The sequence below is a fragment of the Melopsittacus undulatus genome, chromosome 20, assembly GCF_012275295.1.
Source record: "Melopsittacus undulatus isolate bMelUnd1 chromosome 20, bMelUnd1.mat.Z, whole genome shotgun sequence".
Lineage (NCBI taxonomy): Eukaryota > Metazoa > Chordata > Aves > Psittaciformes > Psittaculidae > Melopsittacus > Melopsittacus undulatus.
In genome coordinates this window covers 239,637-258,933 of record NC_047546.1, presented here as the reverse complement: position 1 = coordinate 258,933, position 19,297 = coordinate 239,637, and the positions used below count along the sequence as shown (strand labels likewise).

Here is a 19,297-nt window from a genome sequence, read left to right as displayed (position 1 = left end):
ATCCCCTCCGGCTCCGAACCCGGAGCCTCCATCACTGCGGCCCCCGTCCCTGCACGGGTCCCTCATCCCTGCACTCCCAGCCCCCCAGGACCCCCATCCTCCAGCTCTGGGGGTCACACATCCCTGGAGCCCCCGTTCCCACAGCTCTGGGGGTCACACATCCCTGGAGCCCCCGTTCCCACAGCTCTGGGGGTCACACATCCCTGGGACCCCCATTCCCACAGCTCTGGGCTCACACATCCCTTGGAACCCCCATTCCCACAGCTCTGGGGGTCACACATCCCTGGGACCCCCATTCCCACAGCTGTGGGCTCACACAACTCTAGGACCCCCATTCCCATATCCCTGCGATCCCCATGACCCCATCACCTCGCACCCCCAAGGTCTCACCCCCCTGTGATCCCAAACCCCCTGACCCCCTCTCCCCTCCCCCCATGGGGCCCTGCACTCGTTCCCGTCCCCACCGCCCCAGGCCTGGAAGCTCATCCCCATGCAGAGGGAAGGAGCCGAATCCCCCACCCCCCAGCCTCGGGAGGCTCCATGTCCGCGGCTGGAGACGAGCGCTGGCACCAGCCATCTGCGGCCCTTTCCACTTCAAAGCCCTCCCCAAGCACCAGCCACTTGAGCCATTCACCAGCACAAATACCCCCCATGGGCCCCGCTCAGGCTCAAGGTGTGGGGGTCAAAACAGCCCCAGCCCCAGGTTCTCATCGGTCTTGGTTATTTATTCAAGACAATAGTATAAAAACTCCCGTTAGAAAGCTGTACAAATGCGGGTGCACATCGCACCCACCATGGGGGGTGCTGGGGGGGGAGCCCCTCCAGCACAGGGAACGTAAAGGGGAATGGGGTATGGGATGAAGGATGGGGAATGGGGATGCTCGCACAGCCCCGCTCTGCTGCTCACGCACATCCAGGCTCCCAGCGCCGGGGACACCGAGGACCACGGCCCCGCCGGCAGGACACGGTGGAGCCCCCCCCATGGCGAGCGCCGGTCCCGGCCCAGGGGAACCAGCCCCTCACTCCCCTCCAGTCCAGCTCCAGCCTCGGGCTCCTGCTCAGCCTCAGTCCTGCGAGGCCCGGGGGGGTCCGAGGGCTTTGGCTGCTCAGCTTTGGCTTCGGGCCCTCCAGCCCTCTAATACTGACAAACCTTCCTCCCCTCGCCCAGACGGGCACAGGGCAGGCGGCCCCGGGGCACACGGGAGGACCACGGGGGTCCCCCCTCGGCTGCATCCCAGCTCCATCCCCAGCGGCCGCAGCCTCGGTCCATCCGGGCCCGGCGGAGCCGTCACAGCCCCTGCGGCACCAGGAGGGGCAGGAGGAGGCTGATGAAGGTGAAGGGGCTGCTGCTCCTCATGGCCGAGTTCTGCCCCACGCTCCTCAGCACGTGTGCAGCTGCATCATCTGTGCCATGGGGACAGAGGAGCCGTGAGCATCACCCCCGAGGGAGGTGCCAGGACCCACATCATCACCCCATGCAGGGCCTGCCACCAGCTCCCCCGGGGACAGCAATGGGGGACCCAGCACAGCCCCACAGCCACAGACCCATCTCTGCCCTGCAGGCACCAACCTACCTGCCTGGATCCTCCCCTTCTGGGTAGAGGCAGGGACAGGCGGTGCCTGAGCTGCAAAGCAAACGCAGGGTCAGGCTTGTGGCAGCCCCAGGGACCCCCCAAGGCCACACTGCAGCAGGGACCAGCCCCCCACAGCCACCAGCACCATCCTGGTCCATGCTCGGGTGCCCACACCAGGGCTGGCCGTGACTCAGCACAGGAAAGGAGAGCAGAACGGGGTGGGATGCAGGGGGGTCCGGCCAATACTCACTGCCTTTGCCAGCCACCATCACCTTCAGCTTCAGGCACGCTTCACCGTGGTGGTGAATGGGCTTGGCTGCAAGGGAGGAGGTGGGTTAGGAGCGGGGGGGGGGAGCCGGCAGGACCCCCCCATCCCGGCAGCCCCCCGGCTCTCACAGATGTAGTAGTAACTGTGCCCCTCTTTGAACTCCTTCCCCAGTGTGAATGGGGTGAAACGTTGGAACTTCTCAGAGAACTTCTCGGGGCCGTGCAGGGCACTGGGTTTGTCACATTCCCAACGGATCTGCTCCTTGGAACGGGGCTTGCAGGCCTCGTACTCCTCGGCCTCCACCAGGTACAGGGTGTAGCGCTCCATGGCGCGGGGGTCCACGCTCCCCTCCTCGTAGTGCGGGCAGATGATGTCCAAGTAGTCATTGAGCCGAACCTCCACCGTGTAATCGCTCCATAGGAACCTGCAGCAGGAGGGGTCAGCTCCATGAGCAAAGGGGGGGCCCTTCCCATGCACCCCCAAACCCCCCCCACTGATCCACCAGGCCAAGGGGCAGCAGAGCTGCTCTTTCCAAGGGGCATCCTTCGGGCTGCCCGTCCCACAGTGCCCAGGATGGCTTTGGGAGGAGAAGTCTGCCCCCCCCATCCAGCACCCCCATTCCCAGCGCACCCCAGGAGCAGGGAGGGGACCTGCCCCAGCACTGCCGGAGCCAGGAGGAGGCGGCAGCGATCCCCATAGGGCAGCGCTTCCCATGGGGCAGCCGCCCGGCGGCAGGGCCTGCTGCTCCCCACACCTCACCCGGGGGGGGGCAGCCGGTTAGGGGCCTCGATGGGATCCCCTCTTAAAGCACATTCATCGATGGGGGGGGGGCACCCGCTACCCCCCAACCCTGCTCACCGCTGGGGGCATTGGACACACGCAGCCCCACAGCAGCCTGGGGCCGGGGATGGGGGAACCCCACAGCAGCCGAGGCTTTGGGGGGGGCCTATCCCGACCTTCCCCCCCCCGCACATCCTGCCCGGGCCGCAGGAGCCGGGGCCAGCCCCGTGTTTGTCAACAGCCTCCCTGTGCCCGGCGCCGGGGCTGGCGCCGCGCCACGGCCGCGGGGAAGGAAGAGGCCCCGCTCGGCCCTGGGAACGGAAAGGGCCCCCCCGGTCCGCACCTGGGCCGGCCCCGATACCCCCCCCCGCACCGGGAGCCCCGCACCGGGAACCCGCACCGGGACCCGCACCGGGACCCGCTCACCTCCACCTTCCCCGGCCCGGACAAAGGGCTCCGGGGAGCGCCCAGCCCCGGCAGGGAGCGGCGGCGTCCGCACCCTCGGGGCCGGCGGTGGAGGTGAGGGATGGGACGGGACGGGACCGGAGGGGGGGTCCCGGTGCGGCCGCACTCACCGGGGGTTGGAGCTGTTCCAGAACACCGTGTGTCGCTCGGCCGCCGCCCCGCACAGCCCCAGCCCCAGCCCCAGCAGGGCCAGCGGCAGCCACGGCCGCTCCATGCGCTCCTCGGGCCGCTCCGCCGGGCGGGCACCGCGCCCGGCCCCCGCCTTAAGTACGGCCCCACCGCCGCGCCCGCCCCGCGCCCCGCCCCGCGCACCGGGCGAGACACAACAACAACAGCACGGGGGGGGGGCGGCACCGGGAGCTACCGGTACCGGGCACCGAGAACCGGGCACTGGGAGCTACCGGTACCGGGAACCGGGCACCGGGAGCTACCGGTACCGAGAACCGGGGACCGGGCACCGAGCGCTACCGGTACCGGGTACCGAGAACCGGGCACCGGGAGCTACCGGTACCGAGAACCGGGGACCGGGCACCGAGCTCTACCGGTACCGGGCACCGGCCCCGTGGTGCTGCGGCGGGGGGGGGGGTCACTCCCCCGGGGTGATGGGCGGAGGGGGGGGAGATCCCCGTGGGGTGAGGGCCCCTCGGGAGCTGCGAGGGGGGTCCCGGTGATGGGGGGACCCTCGGACCTGCGCCCCACACCCCGTGGGAGCCCCATGATCTGCGGTGCTGGACCCCAAGTGAGCGGGGCTGGGGCTGCAGTGCTAAGGAGGTGCTGGGGGGCACAGGGGCAGCTCCCCCATTCCTGCCCTGCTCAGCTGCCTCTGCCCTCCCAGGGCAGCACTGGACAAACCCCACCCGCGTCCCTTGCTGTTGTTCGCTCTATATCCCGATGTCCCCCCCATTGCCCCCGGTGAGGGGCTGCAGTGCCCCGGGCAGAGCCGCAGCTCCTCCTGCAGCTCCGTGTGCCCCAGCGCGGATCCCTCCATGCTCAGCCCTGCCGAGGGATGCTCCGTGGTGGGAAGTGATAACTCAGCCGCATTTGCAAAACAACTTTCCTCTTGTTTATGACATAATGATCCATTGATCGTGGGTAATGTTGCGTGCCCGCCGCAGCCGTGCGAGCAGCGCTCCCCTGGCACCCACAGGGGCTCAGGCAGGCGCCAGCACCACGGCCCTAACCACAGAGCAGCTCTTGGCTCCGGCATCCCAGGGCTCCCACGAGGCCGAGGTGTGGGGCTCACGTCCCACATCCCCCCCACACCCCCCATGGGCTCCCCATATCCCAGCCTCTCTCCCACGGGAGGGGGACCTGCTGCTTCCCTTTCATCCCGCCTGGCTGCGGCCAGGCCTGACATCATTCCCTGCACCATGATGACTGTGCGAGGCCTCCTGCTCCCGGGGAGCTGGCGCTGCCGTGGCTTGTACAGGGGAGCACCTCCCGGGAACACCCCTGGGATCACAGCACCCGAGTGCGGCACGTGCAAACCACAGGGACCGGCACAGCCGGATGGATGGTGCCGGGAGCCGGTCAGCGCCGGGACCCGGCATCGCCCCAGTGCTGCCGCCACCACACACAGACAGGCCTGTGCTGGGTGCTTGTGGAAACTGAGGCAAGGAGCAGCCATGGGGGGTCCACACTGGACCCATTGCCTGGGCTGTGGTACCCAGTGCTGGGCAGGAGCCAGGGCTGGGAGCCAGGTCCCAGCATCACTGCCCTGCCTGGGCCATGGCAAGTGCACGGCCCCACATTGGTGGCTGTACTGGGGAGGAAGGACAAGCTCATGTCCCCTGTTAGGGACAGCCCCAGGGGTGAGCTGGGGCTGGAGTGGGCCCCAGTAACTCCCAGTGCTGCATCACTTGGGGCTCAATGGTGGGGGATGAGCCATGGCAGGACCAGGGTGAGTGCTGGGGTGGGCAGCACCCCATAGAGGGTGGGCAGGATCACATAGAGGGTGGTGGGCAGCCCATGCAGGGTGGTACCCACCCACAGCAGCACCGCGGGTGCCAGCGGTGCCGTGCACATGCCTGTGGTCACAGCCACGCCGCTGGTGTGAGCTGGGCAGGGACTGGTGCCCGGTTCACAGGACAAAGGTGAAACCATTTCATGCCGTTCCCGGTGGCACGGGGCAGGTGAGGCCGGGCAGAGGCCGCTGAGCTCGTGACCAGGGTTTATAGCCTCCCGTCCCGGAGCGAAGGCCGCGGTGACGTGCGGTGCTGGCTGCGTGCAGCCCGGCAGGTAGGCATGGCCCCGACGCCAGAGCCACGGCCCCGGGGCTGCCCGGCCACGCCAGGCCCTTGCGCTTGGCCGGAGCGAGCGGGATGCTCCCAGCCCTGCATGGGCAGCACCGATGCTGCCATGGGCTGATGCAAAGGGATGGTCCAGCCATGACCAGACCCGTGCCCAGTCCCCGGTGGAAGCCCCACAGTGTTGCAGGAGGCCACGGCCGGTCCAGTGCCACACTGCACCTTGTCCGAGGGCATGGAGCAAGGCAGCCGGTCCCCACCGAACGGGAACGGTGCCACACAAACACAGCAGAGCTGTGCCAAGGTGGAAGCGAGCAGCGGGAGGGATGTCGCAAGCAGAGCTCACGGTGCCACACGGTGCCAGGGTGGCTGTGGGTCCCCTGCTCCCCAATGTGATGCACCCCAGCAGGGCTCTGGGCTCCCCAACCCACTGCACTGGTGCGGCCGGCACAGCCCAGAGCCACAGCAGGGGCGGTGCTGGTCCCCACCACCGGGTTTGGTGCTTTGGGGATGCTGCCGGACCCCACACCCACGGCCCTGGGGGCAGAGGCCGCTGACACCCATGGATGGGGGGCTCCGCAATGGGGCCGGGCCCGCAGGAGCAGGCGGGGGGGGCCGTGGGGAGCCCGGCGCCTGCCGGCAGCGCCCAGGACCCGTCGGACGGGTTCTCCGGCTCTTCCCGCACCAGGACAAGCCTGGGCCGGGACACGGAGCCACCGCCCAGCAGCACCATTGAGAGCGGGGGGGGGAAGCGGCTGCCCCAGCGCCATGGTTGGGGGGCAGCCCCCCATGTCCCAGCCTGCCCTTGGGGTGCTGGGGCCACGGGTGCTGTGGCTGCAGGGCTGGGTGCACCCCACTGCTCACAGGGACACCCTCTTCAGTGGGAGCCCAGCCCCAGGGACCCCCCTCCCTTCACATCCCCTTCCCTCTGGTGCTGGAGGGCTCAGGGGGCTCCCCATGTCCTGGAGCTGTTATGCAGCGTGTGCTGCGTGCCCCCAGTCCCATCAGAGCCAGAGGTGCTGGGGGGGGACAATGTGGGGTGTCCCATGGGGCTCCTGGGCACATTGGGGTGCTGGCTTATGGCCTCTTGCCACATGCAGCCGGTGATGATGGTGAGGAAGGTGATGAAGATTCTCCTGCACCCCCTTCTCCCCAGGCATCAACACCACAGGGACCTGGGCCCCGTGTGGGACCCATGGCCACACTCTGCCCTTACCTGCAGGTTGTGTCCATGCTTCCATCTGTGGGCAGCACCCATTCCCAGCTGGATGCTCCATGCCCGAGGGGCAATGTGATACCCCCTATGTGCCAGAGGCGCTGAGCACATGGTGATGGTCCCCACCATGACGTGACAGGGGTGTTTTTTTATCCTTTTATTAGGTTTTGTAATAGACTAAGAGCAGAATATGAAAATCACCAGCCAAAGCACTTGAAAAAAAAGGTTCAGACTGTTTTTTTTTGTTCTGTTTCGGTTTCTTTTGTCCCCAAAAAGTGTCTGTGCGTTTGCATAGGTCAGGTCTTCACGGAAGACGAGGAAAATCCAACACGTTCGACTATGTACAAGCCAGCCCGGGGCCAGCACCGCTGCCTATGGTACAGTGTAGATATATCTCTATAGTCGCTCTCTGTACAGTATGTATAGACTCTATATAGGTATGTACAGGCTGCCCAGCCCCGGGGGCCCCAGCCCTGGGCACCGGCAGGATGGTGTCGGTGGCCGGTGCAGCACCGAGCCGCATCCCCGCAGATGTGGCCACATCCATTGGGAAGGGTGGAAGTGCCAGACGGGATCGGCCCCTGCCCCATGGGCGGCTCTGTGGGCAGGGGGTGGTGGTGCAGAGGGGACGGGGGTCCCGGGGGTCCCTGCTGGCTCTCAGCAGGATGGGGGGCCCCCGTTCGCACCGGGAGCTAGGAGGCCAGCAGCGACATGAGGAAGAGCGCGGCAGCCACGGCCAAGGGCAAGTGTTCCCGCTTGGGGCTGGTGCCGCTGATGCTCTTCTCCAGCTTGGGCATCTCCGGGTTGAAGTTGTCTGTGGGGAAGGAAGGAAGAGCAAGAAGAGGGTGAGGGCAGCATTGGGGCGGCCCCAAACCCCTCACCCCATGGCTGGGGCGCCCCCACGGGTGGCGGTGGCGGCCGGGGGCTCTGCTGGACTCACCCAGGTCCTCGATCTTCACCTCGGGCCGCAGGGTGAACTGCGGCAGGGTGGGCACCGGCTTCTCCCCGGCGTGCGACGCTGCAAGAAGGAGACAGGGATGGGGCCGGGGATGGGGACCGGGATGGGGACCGGGATGGGGACCGGGATGGGGACGGGGATGGGGATGGGGACCGGGATGGGGACGGGGATGGGGACCACGCTCCCGGCCGCCTTGTGCCACAGCGCCCCCCGGGGGGGACCCGCCGCCCCCCGCAGCCCCCCAGCACTTACTGGAGGAGCAGCACACGAACACCTTCATCTTGAGGCAGGAGCGGCGGTGGTTGTGCGTCGGGGTGGCTGCAAGGACAGAGCGGGATGGGGGGGCTCTGCCGACGGCGACCCCAGCCCCAGGGACCCATGGGGGGGGGCGCTGGGATGGGGTATGGGGGGGGCTGGCCCCACCTGGGGTGAGCCCTGGGGTAGGGGGGAGGCACCCCCTGGAGTTGAACCTGCAGCAGCGCCCTTCACCCCCAGTACCCCCATCCTGCACCAGCACCCCCTGCACCAGCACCCCCAGCACCCTCATCCTGCACCAGCACCCTCGCAGCACCCACGTCCTGAACCAGCACACCCCAGTACCCCAATTCTGCTCCCCCACACCCTCATCTCTCCTCATGCCCCATCTCACCCCTGCATCACGACCCCCTCCACATCCCCAGCTCTCCCCATACCCCCATCCCTTAGCGTGGGGCACCCACTCCCACGGTACTAGAGGGGGGTTTGGCCTGGGGGGTCCTGGCCAGGATGGGGATGCAGGAGGGCCCATGTGGGTGCTGGGAGGGTACATACAGATGTAGTAGTACTCCTGCCCAGCACGGAACTCGTAGCCCAGCGAGAAGGCGCTGTACCGCTGGAACTTCTCCGAGAACTTGATGGGGCTGTGGGGCGCGTGGGACCGGTTGCACTCCCAGCGCTTGAAGCCCTGGCTGGTGTTGCAGGTGCGGTACCCCTCCGCGTTCACCATGTAGAGCACGTACTGCTCCAGCCGGTGCTCGGGCACTGAGGCGTTGTAGTGCGGGCAGTAGATGTCCAGGTAGTCATTGACGTTCACCTGCACCGTGTAGCCCTCCCGCCGCAGGCTGCAAGGGAACGGGGGGGTGGTGGTCAGAGACCCCCTCCTCAAAAGGACACGGAGGATGGAGAAGGAGCCCAGGAGGATGCTCAGCCTCTATGTGGAGCCCCCGACACATTGGGACCCTTCAGCCCCACGGACCCGCGTGTGGCATCACCGGCTCGGTGGGGGTGAGTGCTGCTGGGGATGATGCTACGGATGCCACATGCGGGGGGCAAGACAACAGGCACAGGAGGCAGCGCTGCTGGGGCCTGCCGGGAGCGTGCGGCGGCATCGAGGAGGGGAAGGACACAGCGGGACAGACAGACGGACAGATCCGGACACAGCTCCCGGTCCTCAGCACGGAGCCCCCGGTGCGGAGGGTGCTCGGTGTTCCCCAGCCCCACCGCGGCCCCGCCACGCGCCGCAGCTCAGAGAGAGGATTTCTCACCCGGCTCCGGCTAATCCCGTTAGTTCGTTAATGCCATAAAGGGTGGCCCTGGGGGAGCCTCATTTACATTGATTAGGAGCAGCAATCCCCTCAGATCCACTCAGGAGAGGCTCCGTTGGCTCCTAATCCGCGGCCGATGGAGATCCCGGCCGCAGTAATCCCCACTGACCCGCTGCTCCTGCCGATTCATTACAGCTCTGCCCGAGCTGCTGCGGCAGCACCGGCCCTGGCTCCGCTGCGCTGCCAGCCCGATGCCCCCCCCCGGGCCCGCTGCATTGGGGGTCCCTCACTCGGCAGCATCCCGGCATCCCTGCAGGGCATCGCTCCAGCTCAGGGCCCCTTTCCCGGCCTGTCATAGGATCATGGAATGGTTTGGGTTGGAGAGGACCAAAAGCTCCTCCAGCTCCAACCCCTGCCATGGGCAGGGACAACTTCCACTGGAGCAGCTGCTCCAAGCCCCTGTGTCCAACCTGGCCTTGAGCACTGCCAGGGATGGGGCAGCCACAGCTTCTCTGGGCACCCTGTGCCAGCGCCTCAGCACCCTCCCAGGGAACAGCTTCTGTCTTATCTCCAACCTGAACTTCCCCTGTTTCAGTTTGAACCCATCACCCCTTCTGCTATCGCTGCAGTCCCTGATGAAGGTCCCTCTCCAGCATCCCTGTAGCCCCCTTGAGGCACTGGAGGCTGCTCTGAGCTCTCCACGCAGCTCCTCTTCTCCAGGCTCAGTGTTCTCAGCCTGGCACAGCCCAACCCCACCGCTCAGAGCAAACCCGGCTCTGCAAACGCAGCCCTTGGGGTCCCCTCACCCCACGGGGGGGTCCCGGCCCCTCTGGGAGCGAACCCGGCTGCCAGGGCTGGGCAGGCAGCGGGCAGGGCTGCGTGTGCAGACGGCGCACCCAGCACCAGCGCCCCCGGCGCTGTTTGGGGAGCCCCCCCCCCCCCCCAGCCCCCGTCGGGCTCCCGGTGTCTGCAGGCAAAGGGAGGACCCATGGGGCCATGGGGGGGGGTCCCGCAGCCCCCATCAGCCACGGGCAGGGAGCCCCACGCTGCACCTCCCGAGCCGCGCAGCCGCTATCCCGGCACCCGGCGGGCAAGTCCTGCGCCAGAGAGGTGCTGAGGCAGCCACCCTTGCTCAGCAGCAGGGCGCCGGGACCTTTCATCTGCCGCCTTTGATGTGGTGGGGAGAGGAGGGGGGAGAAAAGGCTTCTTATTAAAGAAATGGCCCCGAGGATGAAATCGCAATTAACTCCGTGCGGGATGCGGGGCCGGGACGCGGACGCGCCCCAAACGGGGCCGGTGCCCACCGCCGCTGTGCCATGGGAGCTTGGGGCCGGAGGAAGCGCATCCCCAGGTCTCTGTGCCCGCAGCATGGACACATTGGTTCATCTCCCACCCTGTCCTGTGGCGCTGGGATCCTTCCCCTGCAGCTCCCAGCGTCCCAACCCCTGGGACTTCACATTGGGCTCATTAAGAATGTGGCTCCTGGTAAACAGCCTCGCTAATGAGCGCTGCCCCATTGGAGTGTCCCATTGGAGCGGGGCACAACAGAACCACAGCAAAGGGGCACGGAGCACCCCAGATGGGGCTCAGGAGCCCTGCTCTCTATGCTAATGAGCCTCATGGGAGCTCACAGGCATCAGAGCATCGGCACCAGCTGTGGGGTGGGGAGGAGCAGGGACAGGAGAATGGCCCCAGATGGGTAGAACCAGGGACTCTGGAAGCAACTTTGGCCACGCCACCGTGTCCCTGCCATGCTCGGCTCCTGCACCACGGGTGAAGAGCAGCACCCACAGAGCTGGGTGCCTCTAGTGCCACCCCCAGAGCACCCCGAGCTGTTCCTGCAGCACTGCCCGGCAGCACAGGGCAGGAAGCACCAGCGACAGGCGACCTGCGTGAGGATGGAGCCCCCCGTCCTGCCGGGGCCGCGGTGCAGTGCCCGAAGGGTTAAGCGCAGGATCGGAGCGGGCAGCATCACTTCTGCACGACTGCGTTTTTAGAGCAGGGCTTTGCGAAGGCAGTGGTACCTTCCAGCAGCCTGTCTGCGCTGGGCAGATGGATGTCCCCTGGCAGCACCGGCCCGAGCACGGGCTGGGCTCGGCGCCCACCGGCCCCGCACCGCCGGGACCCGGCCTACCTGGTGCTTCACCGCTCCGCTTCCACCCGCTGCCGTACCCCCGTGCGGAGCGCCCGGTGCACTGCAGCACGGACCGGCTGCAGTACAGACCCCTGCCCGGACCCCGACACCCATCCCCGCGGTGCGGGTACGGCCTGGAAGGGGGCACAGCCGGAGCCGGGCTCAGCGCCCCCGTTGTGAGGACTGAGGGGGGTGAGGGCGCAGTGTCCCCCAGCCCAGAGGTGCCCCCCCAGGCCCCGCTTGGCCCCTTTGTTTGGCTCCAGCAGCGTCGCCCTTTTGGCACATCCGGGGCGCATCTCTCAGCAGGGAACAGAAAAGCGCCGTTGATTTATGTGGTCCCATCGCAGCAGGGATGGGTCCCATCCCATCCATCCCCTCGGCCCGTCCGTCGGCACAGACGGACCCGGCTCCCCCCTCCCCATAGCCGGTCCCTCCCCACGCAGCAGCGCTGCACAGTCACGGCGCACAGACGGCCGCGCACACGCGTGTGCAGACAGTGCCTGCGCCGCAGCCCACGCGCACGGGTGGCACAGTGCCACGGCACGGCCTGGCACGGCAGGGACAGCCAGCACCGGCATCGATGGCACACGGTGTCCCCGCGGCCACCTCCCGGCTCCGGGAACCGGGGGATGCGGCACAAGGCACTGGGGGGTGGTGGGTGCAGCCCTCAGCAAGCAGCCCGGGACCCCCAGCACTGCCCCACAGGTACCCACACCCCCTCCATCCCTATTGACGGCCACACGATCCCTTTAATCCCTGCTAAAGCCTGGACCTTCCCGCTTTGCTAACAAGATCAATGAGGTTTCTAATTGGGTTTTAATTAAACCATCAATCTCCAACCAGTGACTCAATTACCAGCCTGGGCAGGAGCAGGTGGCCCCGGCCCTGTTGCACCCCAGGACAGACCCCATGGTCGCACCCCATGGGATGCTGTGGCACCTTCTCCCATAGGAATGCCGCGGGCCCTGGCAGCCCTGCTGGGACTTGGTGCTGCCTGGCGCGGTGACCCACAGCACCCCCAGTACCACAGCTGGGACCCACAGGTGGCAGAGGCTCTGCACCCCATGGGCCCAGCCTGAAGGGCACAGCCATGGGGTGGGGGGTGGCAGCTGATGAGCATCGAGCTGATGCAATGAAGGGATGCAGCAGGGCACAGCCCTAATGTCAGGGTCCAGCCCCAGTGTCTGCAGAGGACACAGTGATTTGGGTGCCCCGAGACCCTCCGAAGGCCCCCCAGAGGGTGCAGAGCGGGGCCAGATGCTCCCCAGGCAGCAGCAGCTCCACACAAGGGCTCTCGAGAGCCTGCAACACAAACTCAGCCAGATACAAGCTGGGAGCGTGGCAATGGCACCGGTAGCTCTGGAGAGGCCACACATGATACTGGGGCCTCCCTGAGCACCAGCGGGCTCTGATCCCCCTGCCTCAGCCATGCATCAGCACCCCAGGCACCCCCATGTCACAGCACCCACCCTGCTCCCCCATGGCACTGGGTGCCACAAGGCCTCAAGCACCCAAAGCAGAACCAGGGTCAGAGTGGCTCTGCTCTGGGGGGCTGCTGGGGCTGCAGCAGCAGGAGGGGGAGCTGGCCATGCCTGTGCCAACACACGGGGCAGAGCCTCCATCCCCTCCTTGGCACCTGGGAGACCCAACCAGCATCCTGGTACGTGAGGGCCTGGCTCAGCTGGGGACACCCCTCGGCTGGGGAGCCCTTGGCCCCACACCATGGGGCACCCCAGAGATGCACGTTCCCACCCCCAGGGATGCCACCGCCCTCGATGCCAGCGCTGGGGCAAAGGCCGCTTCCACCTTTGCCCTCTGTGCCACGGTGTCTTCCCAGCAGGATTTGGGAGCAGGGGGCAGGGACCGGCCAAGGACCATCCCATGCCCCCGGGGTTCACTCGCTGCCATGGGCAGAGGCAGCAGGACAGACAGAAAGCACAGCCAGACCAACAGCCTGAGCGAGCAGAGGCACCAGATGCTGCCTTCACACCTCCCCAGAACAAACCCACACCTGCGAGGGGTGCACTGCATGCTCCATGGCCTGCCCAGCCCCACAGCACCACCCTGGTCCCACAGTGGTCTCCATGGGGCGGTCCCTCACCAATGGGAGATGCCATCAGTTTGAGGGGTGCCCATCACAGCCTCCCAGGAGCAACCCGGAGCTGAGCTTGCAGCACCCCAGCCCCCAGAGAGCCCCATGGGGCAGCACCAGCGGGTTTATTGCTGGGATTGCAGTGGGGTTGCTGGGATTTGCCGGCTGCGGCCCAGGGAGCTTCATTCCCCCCATAATTTATGGGATCCAGACACTTTGCCGTGCGGCTGTAATTGCGGCTGCCTCACAATAAATACCAGCTCCGGAGTCCCTGGGACACGTCTCTGCCGCAGCCGCCCCCACCGCATCACCGGTGCCCTGAGCCGGACGCTGGCAGCGGCCGCGCCACAGACGTGTGCGCAGCGGGTGCGGGTGTCTGGCTGCGACACCCCCACATCCGCACCCTGTGTGCCCCCCCCGGGCCATGGCGCGTGGCTCCGGTGATGGTGTGGGGAGTGGGTGCCCCTCGGTGTGGGTCGTGGCAGGGTGATGGCACTGCCAACGCCCCGGCGGTGTCACGGTGAGGGGTGAGGCCATGGGTGAGAGCGTGCGGGTGCAGGGGATGCCGAAGCGTGGCCAAGCACCTCGCCATTGTGCTGCGCCTCGGCACGTCGCACACACGCACGATTTATGGGGCCCGAGCTTCCGCCTGGAGACACAACCTCAATGGGAGGGGAAGGAGCTGCGGGGAGGGGGACACACACACGTCCCCTCGGCACACAAAGGGGTGCGGGGCAGGGGACCCCGTGGGACCCTGGGCACAGCCCGGTACCGGGGGATGCTCGCTGGGTGTGAGGCCCCGCCACGCCCTCGCACCGGCAATGGGAGACGGGTTCAGCTCCAGCTCCCCACGGACCCACCGAGCACCTGCGGTCCCCACTCCCATCCTGCCCATCGCACCCCACACCTCGGGTCAGCCCCATCGCACCCAGGGGGGGCAGGGGGCGAGGGCAAGGCTCAGCCCCGGTACCGGGGACGAGGGCGGTGCCGGGGGTCCGAGGGCACCACCGGGCTCTGCTCCCGGTGGCGGCTCCCACAACCCCTCCGCCCCCGTCCCCCCCGCACCGGGAGCTCCCGGCCCCGCTGCTGCCCAGGCACGACCCCGACGGGCGGCGGAGACCTGCGGACCCCCCCCCCGCGGTGCCGCCGCTGCCGCTCCCGCACCCAGACAGACGGGGGGGGGGCGTCTGGCGGTGCGAGCGCCGCACCGAGACCCCTGCGCCGGCCGCAGCACCGGGCGGGGGACACGGACCCGGTGCTGCTCTTGCCTCGGGTCAGCGCCCTCGGGGAGGGGTAGGAGGGGCTCAGCCCCCCCCCGGTGCCACCGAGCACCCGCACCGGGGGCAGCCGAGCCCAGCCCTGGGGAGCCGCCGCCGCAGGTCGGGTCGGTCCGGCCCCCCCCCCCCCGGTGCGGTCCCCGCCTCCGCGGGCAGGGCGAGGTGCGCGGGGCCGACACCGGCACCGGGGGCCCGGCAGCCCCGCCCGCACGGGGGCGCCGCGCAGACACCGACACCGGGGGGGTCCCGCAGTCCCGGTGCGCCCCCCCCCGCCCGTCCGCCCCCCGCCGCCGCCGCCGCCCCCCCCCCGGCTCCGCCGCTGCACGCATCCTTCAGCGCGATCGCTGCGCGCCCCCGCCGCGTCCTTCCCGGCGGCGCCCCCCGGCCCCGGGCACACCCCCCCCCTTACACCGCCTCCCGGTACCGGTACCGGGGCCTCCCCCCCCGCGCCGGCCCCGCACTCACTGCGGGTTGGAGCTGTTCCAGTGCACGGCGTGCCGGTTGCCCAGGGCCCCCGGTGGCCCCCGGCCCAGCAGCAGCAGCGGGAGCAGGGGCAGGAGCAGGGGCAGCCGAGCACCCATCCTGCCGCGGCCGCGGAGCCGCGATCCCGATGAATGGAGAACGGAGCCGGAGCCGCCCGCGCCCCGCGCCCCCGGCGCCCAGCTCCGCCCCGCGCGCGCCCGCGCCCGCCGCGCCCCCGCGCGCGCGCCCGCCGCCATCCCGGGCCCCGCTGCACCGGCACCGGGCACCGCGTCCCCACGATCCCGGTGGGTCAGGTGCCACCGGGGTCTTACCGGGACCCCAAGGGTGGGGGCATCAGGGACGGCTCCCACTGATATTGGGGTGACACCAGGACCCCTGCAGGTGTGGGGGCCGGGACCGGATCCCACCGGGATCAGATGCTGTGGGGTCTTAACAGGACCCCAGAGATGGAGGCACTGGCACTAGGACCCACTGATGTTGGGGTCACCCTGGGTGGGAGCAGTGGGGCTTGGGTGCTGTCCCCATGGGTTCATGTGCATGGGGGCTCAGTGCCCAGACAGTCCTTTGGGTGCTGCTGCCAGCACCATGAGGGTCACACATGTCCAGGAAAGGGTGGGCACCCATCCACTCACCACCGGCAGAGGGCCAGGGTGCCAGGGTGCCAAGGAGCAACAGCCACAGTGCCAACTGCCTCATCCTGCCCCAGCAGGCTGCATGTGCTCAAGCACCCAGCCGTGGGGCCTGTTCCCTGGCTCTCCCCACACCCCTGCCTTGTTCTCCCCCCAAGGATCAATGGGGCAGAGGTACCCCGGCAGCCATGGGGCCGGTGGGTGCTCTCGGGGTGCTGATCCCCACTGGTGCAGGAAGCGATGGAGCTGGATCCTTGGCCAGATCCCTTAGCAACTGCGGCGTGGCACCGCCCGGCGGTCCCATGTGCCAGGTGATCCACGCCCTGGCACACGTGTGCACACACGAGCAGGCACCCGCAGCTCACCGGGACCTGCCCCACGGGAGCACCGGCACCGACCCAATGGGCCCTGCTCCGGTTGGATTTGGCAGCACCGGGAGCTTGCAAATGAAAGCAGGAGGGAGGCGCTGAGCCAGGGCTGAGCTGGCTCATGGTCAAACACCATGTCCCATGTCCCCGTGTCCCCACTGCCTGGCACGGTGGCTCCATGGCCTAGGCGGTGACTGGCTGTAGCTGCCCAGTGCCATGGTCATGGGGGTTTCTGGCTCCCCAAAGCTGTGGGGCAGCTTGGGACCCCTTGAGGCCCCTTTCTGTGCTCCCTAAACCCCTTTTGGGAGGGCAAATGCTGCCCCTGCCCGTGGAGGAACATGGGGATGGTGGTGGCCATGGTCTTGCTGAGGATCCCCACTCTTCCTCAGCACCATGGGGACCCATTGCCGGTGATGCTGTGGCACAGCCCCACAGCCCCATCCATGCCGCTGGCACCGGGGGCCCAAACCCCCACCAGAACCCTACCGGGAAGTGGGAGGGGGCCGGCGGAAGGGCCCCGAGGACCAAAAAAAGCCTCTTATTAATTATTCATCTGGAGAAGTGAATTGAAGAAAACACAACCCATGGAAAACGGCCCTGGGGGGGGGGGGGGGGGATGTGAGGGGCGCTGGGGGGGTGCGCAGGGACCGGGGCACCGGGGGCTGGAGGTAACGCTGGTCCCTCCCGGTGCACCCTCAGGGCCGGGGCATCCCGGGGGGGGCTGCGCACCTCTGGAAGGGCCCCGGCAGCAGCGCTGCCACCATGGAAACGCCATGGCTCGGCAAACCCATGGCAACACACACCTCCACATGGAAACCCCCCCGCTCATGGCAACGCGAGTGCCGCCGCCAGCACCCGCACGCAGCCGCGCTCACCCTGCGGCTCCCGGGCAGCCCACGGTGGGATGCAGCCGGTGCTCCTATGGGGACACCGGTGACCGCATCACCCTCCGTGCACACGCATGCGGGTGATGGCAGCCCCCTGGGCTTGACGATACCAAAGGGGCTGGGATGGGTTTGCTGAGCACAGCATCCCTGTGGGGACACTGCAGCCCCAGGAGGACACGAGAGGCCTCAAGGTCTCCAGCAGCGCTTGAGCATTACACAGCCCTGGTGCTCCCCGTCTCCATCACCCAGCAGGTCTCTGCTTCAAAGCATAGGGGCTCAGGCAGAGCCCCCATGCACCGGCTGGGGCAGTGGGCACCGGGGACCCGCTCTGCCTGCCCTGGTTAATATTTAACCGCGGCTTCCTGTGACAACATGTCGCAACCGCAGAGCAGAGCCAGCATTCAATAAATCATCGCGCCGGGCTGGGAGCCGGGGGGGGCGCGGGGGGGGCAGCGCCCAGCGGAGCCAGAGGGGGAGCCCATAAATAATGCATTAAATAAATAAACATGGCGAGAGGAGGAGGCAGCAGCAGAGCCCAGAGCGCGGCCAAGGTGGGCATCAAATATTCACCAGCGGCACCTCCATGGCCCCAACTGTGCCGAGCTCAGGGCTCCCGACCTGGGCTGGACACGGCAGGAACACGTTAATGGCACTGGGGGCCGAGGCGCAGGGATACAGCACCCGGAGCAGGGAGCAGTGCCAGGGCATCCGCATGGAGCCCCCGGCTCCTGCCAGCTCCTGTGGGCACTGGTTAGTGCCCATGGGCAGCCCCGTGCTGTGCATTGGCTGCTGCCCTGCCATGGAGCTCATGGATGGGCTCGCAGCCACCCCGCTCCTCACTGCCCCTTCCCTTTCACATCCCCTGCACCCAGGCTGAGCCCAAACCTCCCAGGGCTGCCCTTGCTGCGATGGCAGCAAGAGCCAGGGTGAGGATGCGGTGCAGGGATGTGAGGATGGGTGCAGGGATGTGAGGATGGGTGCAGGGATGTGAGGATGGGTGCAGGGATGTGAGGATGGGTGCAGGGATGTGAGGATGCGGTGCAGGGATGTGAGGATGGGGTGCAGGGATGTGAGGATGCGGTGCAGGGATGTGAGGATGCGGTGCAGGGATGTGAGGATGCGGTGCAGGGATGTGAGGATGCGGTGCAGGGATGTGAGGATGGGTGCAGGGATGTGAGGATGGGTGGCAGCACTGCCGGCCACCTCCCTATTGAGCCGTGGGTCCAGCCAGAGCAGCCTCATGCTGGGGGGTGGAGGGGGGCATGGGGTGAGTCCTTGCTTAGCCCTGCAGAGCTGGTTGAGGTGGAGCAGAGGAGGGTTCATGGCCAGCACGGAGCAGGATGGTGATGCTGGCACAGAGGACATCAGCTTCCTCACAGGGCTGGTTCATGGCACTGAGGCTGCTCCCACTGCTCAGCAGGGAGGAAGCCGCAGGCTCCCTGCCCTGGGTGCCCGGTGCCTGGGGCAGGAAGCCTGTCTCGACCGTGCCACATCCCTGGGCACGCAGTGGTGCCGGGTGGGAAGTGCTGGTATCCGGCTCCCTGTGGTTCCCACGCCGCCCTGGCACGTGGCTGTGCCACAAGCGGGTAACCCACAGGCACCAGCAGCACCGCGCTGCCATCACCTCCTGCCAGCCCATGGCATGGGGGGTGCCCCACTGGGTGCCAGGGTCCCGGTTAACCCCATTGCCGCATCCCGTGCTGGCGGTGGGGGCTACCTGGCATGCAGCGCCTGAGTCAGCAGCCAGCACCGGGTGACTCAGCCGGCTCCTCTCCTCTCCTCCCGCATGGAAAACCTCCCTCCTGGCCTCAAGATCACTCCCATAGGAGCCACTGGTGGCAGCCCCGGCCTCGCTACCCCTGCTCAGCACCTCCTGCTCTGGCACGGCCACGGCAAGGATGGGTGCGAGGGCTGTGACAGGAGGGAGCCGTCGGTGCAGGCAGGGTGAGCACTGCAGTGTGGCTCCATGGGGAAGGGACAAGGACACGGAGCTGGGACTGCAGTCGCTGGGACCAACACTTGGCTCCCCACTGGCAACCCCATGTCCCCTGCACTGGCCAAAGCTGCAGAGGATGCAGTAGGCACTGTCAGAGGGGTGCCCAGCACCCATCAGACCCAAGCAGGCAGGGGTGGGCAGGGTGGTGATGGAGAAGCCAACCATGGGACTGATGGTGTAGGTGGCTTTGCCATAGGGAGCCATAAACACCTTGCACTGAGCCACAGGAGCACCCGAGCACATGGTGGGCATGGGATCACCACACACCTCAGCCCCAAAGGGACCTGCCCTTACCCGGTCAGAGCTGGCACTGGTTCTGGTACAGGGTGGTGGTGCTGGAGCCTGCACCAGCCCCACTCCAGCCCCGCTGGCACATCCCTGCAGCCGCCTGCTGCTGGTGC

At 67.7% G+C, this 19,297-nt stretch overlaps 2 protein-coding genes across 4 annotated transcripts; both read right to left on the bottom strand.

The window, feature by feature from the left end:
- Nucleotides 1-704: 704 nt before the first annotated feature.
- Nucleotides 705-3,325, bottom strand: LOC117437249 (ephrin-A1). 2 transcript variants are annotated; one of them, XM_034071126.1, is made up of 5 exons: nt 3,198-3,325; nt 1,971-2,266; nt 1,825-1,890; nt 1,575-1,625; nt 705-1,404 (listed from the first exon to the last, which is right to left on the bottom strand). In XM_034071126.1, the coding sequence occupies exons 1-5, from the start codon at nt 3,299-3,301 to the stop codon at nt 1,289-1,291; spliced, it is 633 nt and encodes a 210-aa protein (XP_033927017.1). In that variant the 5' UTR covers nt 3,302-3,325; the 3' UTR covers nt 705-1,288. The 2 variants fall into 2 exon arrangements, with proteins under 2 accessions (XP_033927017.1, XP_033927019.1); XM_034071128.1 differs by lacking the exon at nt 1,575-1,625.
- Nucleotides 3,326-6,691: 3,366 nt separating this feature from the next.
- On the bottom strand, nt 6,692-15,173 carry LOC101873482 (ephrin-A3). Of its 2 annotated transcripts, XM_034071103.1 has the most exons (5): nt 14,999-15,172; nt 8,318-8,607; nt 7,760-7,825; nt 7,490-7,567; nt 6,692-7,363 (listed from the first exon to the last, which is right to left on the bottom strand). In XM_034071103.1, exons 1-5 carry the CDS (start codon nt 15,112-15,114, stop codon nt 7,242-7,244), a joined length of 672 nt encoding a protein of 223 aa, XP_033926994.1. In that variant the 5' UTR covers nt 15,115-15,172; the 3' UTR covers nt 6,692-7,241. The 2 variants fall into 2 exon arrangements, with proteins under 2 accessions (XP_033926994.1, XP_033926995.1); XM_034071104.1 differs by lacking the exon at nt 7,490-7,567 and having other exon boundaries at nt 14,999-15,173.
- Nucleotides 15,174-19,297: the final 4,124 nt, after the last annotated feature.

Excerpts from the sequence above, each read along its gene's own strand:
- LOC117437249 (XM_034071126.1), bottom strand. The coding sequence starts at position 3,301 with ATGGAGCGGCCGTGGCTGCCGCTGGCCCTGCTGGGGCTGGGGCTGGGG. Across the intron at positions 2,267-3,197 it reads TGGAACAGCTCCAACCCCCG|GTTCCTATGGAGCGATTACA; the intron begins GTGAGTGCGGCC and ends CTCCTGCTGCAG. Across the intron at positions 1,626-1,824 it reads GATGGTGGCTGGCAAAGGCA|CTCAGGCACCGCCTGTCCCT; the intron begins GTGAGTATTGGC and ends TTTGCTTTGCAG.
- LOC101873482 (XM_034071103.1), bottom strand. The coding sequence starts at position 15,114 with ATGGGTGCTCGGCTGCCCCTGCTCCTGCCCCTGCTCCCGCTGCTGCTG. Across the intron at positions 8,608-14,998 it reads TGGAACAGCTCCAACCCGCA|CCTGCGGCGGGAGGGCTACA; the intron begins GTGAGTGCGGGG and ends GTTCCCTTGCAG. Across the intron at positions 7,826-8,317 it reads GCAGGAGTACTACTACATCT|CCACCCCGACGCACAACCAC; the intron begins GTATGTACCCTC and ends CTGTCCTTGCAG.